Genomic DNA, 2196 nt, shown 5'->3' on the forward strand with positions numbered 1-2196 from the left:
ACTTCACCACTAGGGAATATAACCATGTAACAAAATTGCCCTTGTACCCCTTATATTTATACAAATAATAAAACAATAAAATAATAAAATAAAATTTATTTTTTCTTTTAACCTTTAAAAAATAACTTCTTTTTTCTTATACATATTATTATATATTTTAGTGTAACATACGATTATATGTAATATGTATAACATATATTACATATAATATGTACATATATAATCACACAAAAGTATCATACTAACAGAACATTTTTTATGGTTTGATTTTTTAATTTAACATGTGAGAAGTTTTCTTCCTAGTTAATTAGCCCTTGAAAACTTTACTTTTAATGGTTATGTGATAGTCCATAAAAATGAAGATACTTTTTTACCCATCTCAATAGTATTGAATATTTATGTTGTTTTCAGCTTTTTATTAATATAAATATTGACACACTATATACATCTCCTTGCTTATTTCTGACTCTTTTCAAATAAAATCAAGTGGATTACTGCATCAAAGAATAAGGATATTTACAAGATTCTTAATTTGCATTGCCAAATTGTTTTCAAAAAGGATGAACCGATGTATATACACATGAACCGTGTATTAGAATTCTAAACATTTTACCATTTAGCAAATAAATATTAGAAATACAGTTTCCATGTTGAATATCAGTTATTTTTACATTAGAGCCTAAACATGTTTTATATGTGAGATGGAAATATTACAAAAATTATAAACCAAATTTGTGTAATTGGAACACCATAGCTATTTTTTTACTCAAAGTAACTTTATTTAAAATCATTTTGAGATAACTTAAAAGATTAATGCTGTGTTTTATTTTTATTGAGATTTCTACCTATTACATTTTATTAAAATAAAGTACACCTTTGTTCTGAAGTCTGTGACAATACCCTATCTAATGTTGATATTGATCAGTTCACTTCCTCTGTGTCAAGCCTTCGGCTATGTGTTTTACATGTATTGGCTCATTTAATCCCTCTGACAATCCTAAGAGACATGTGTTAATTATTACTATCACTGTTTTACAGATGAGGACATTGAAGCTGAGAGAGGTAACTGTGCCAACTGAGGGCTGTCTTAATGTACAATTCCAGACATGCTATTGACCTTATGGTCTTTATGTGAACAGTATCTCCTGGATATGTGCAGTGCACAGCTGGTGCAACTGTACATGGCAGCCCTAAACCGCTAACAAATGATGGAGTCCCTCCTGCAAACTAGGTCTCTTTGACTTGAGCTTTTAGTCAAAATTAAATATTGCTCCTCAGAGTCATGATTGAATCCATATAGGATTGTGTTCAGTACCAGCAAATCAAAGAGTTAAAGATCATGTGAAGATAAATGTCATATCACATTACATATTGAGTACTATGTGATTCTACTGACAATAATTGCATTACTGTATTAAAGACTTCTAGAAACAAGTAACAGAACATTTTCATTAAGCCCAAGAACTTGAAAGAATAATCTCTGGAGGTGTTTTCCCCCTGGGTCTCAGTACACATATGCTATATTTTTCCAAAACCAGAAGAAATCTCACCGGATTGGTTTAGTAGGTCCTTCTGGTCCATCCATCTCATAAGAGAAAACATTATCCCATTTAAATTGTAGGTTCCAGTCAAAAGCTCCCCTTACAACAGGAGAGGGCTTATACTCCAGAGTTCTATCATCAATGACATCTATCAGAGGGCACACCACCATTTTGGGGTCCTTGGCAATGGCATGCAGCAGGGGCTCCAGCCATACTCTGTTCACCTCGCAGTGGCTGTCCAGGAACACCAGAACATCCCCTGGGGAGGCAAGAACAGGGCAATGTTAGTCCACAGAGCTGAAAAATATGGCAATCCGAATCAAAGTTCAATGCAATGAATATTTCTTGAGCATTTACTGTGTGTTTGACTCTTACAGCGCTTTCAGTTTCATTGGGAGGAAACAAGAAATACATTATTATGTGCAAAAATATGTGACATCATGTGCTATAGATGTTCAGAGGAAGCCAGTAATTGTGGGTTAGAGAGTGGTTTCGGGGAGAATTCTAAAGGAGCAGGTGGAACTGAACTGGACTTCCATTTTAAAAAATGATTTTAACTTGGTCTTGACTGATCAGCTTAAAATTAGCAAATTTTTACTGAGAGGACATCATCTTAGGCATTGAGTTTGGTGCATGGGATGCAGACATGCATTAC

The 2196-nt window shown here is 33.4% G+C and overlaps 1 protein-coding gene across 1 annotated transcript in view; it reads right to left on the reverse strand.

The window, feature by feature from the left end:
• GALNTL5 (polypeptide N-acetylgalactosaminyltransferase-like 5) overlaps positions 1 to 2196 on the reverse strand; it is a 57142-nt gene that overhangs the window by 25016 nt on the left and 29930 nt on the right. Inside the window, exon 5 of the mRNA XM_011984368.1 lies at positions 1551 to 1800. Coding sequence (XP_011839758.1) covers positions 1551 to 1800 — 250 coding nt within the window. The remainder of the gene's footprint in view (positions 1 to 1550; positions 1801 to 2196) is intronic.

Source organism: Mandrillus leucophaeus, unplaced genomic scaffold, assembly GCF_000951045.1.
Source record: "Mandrillus leucophaeus isolate KB7577 unplaced genomic scaffold, Mleu.le_1.0 Scaffold266, whole genome shotgun sequence".
In the NCBI taxonomy this organism is placed as follows: Eukaryota; Metazoa; Chordata; class Mammalia; order Primates; family Cercopithecidae; genus Mandrillus; species Mandrillus leucophaeus.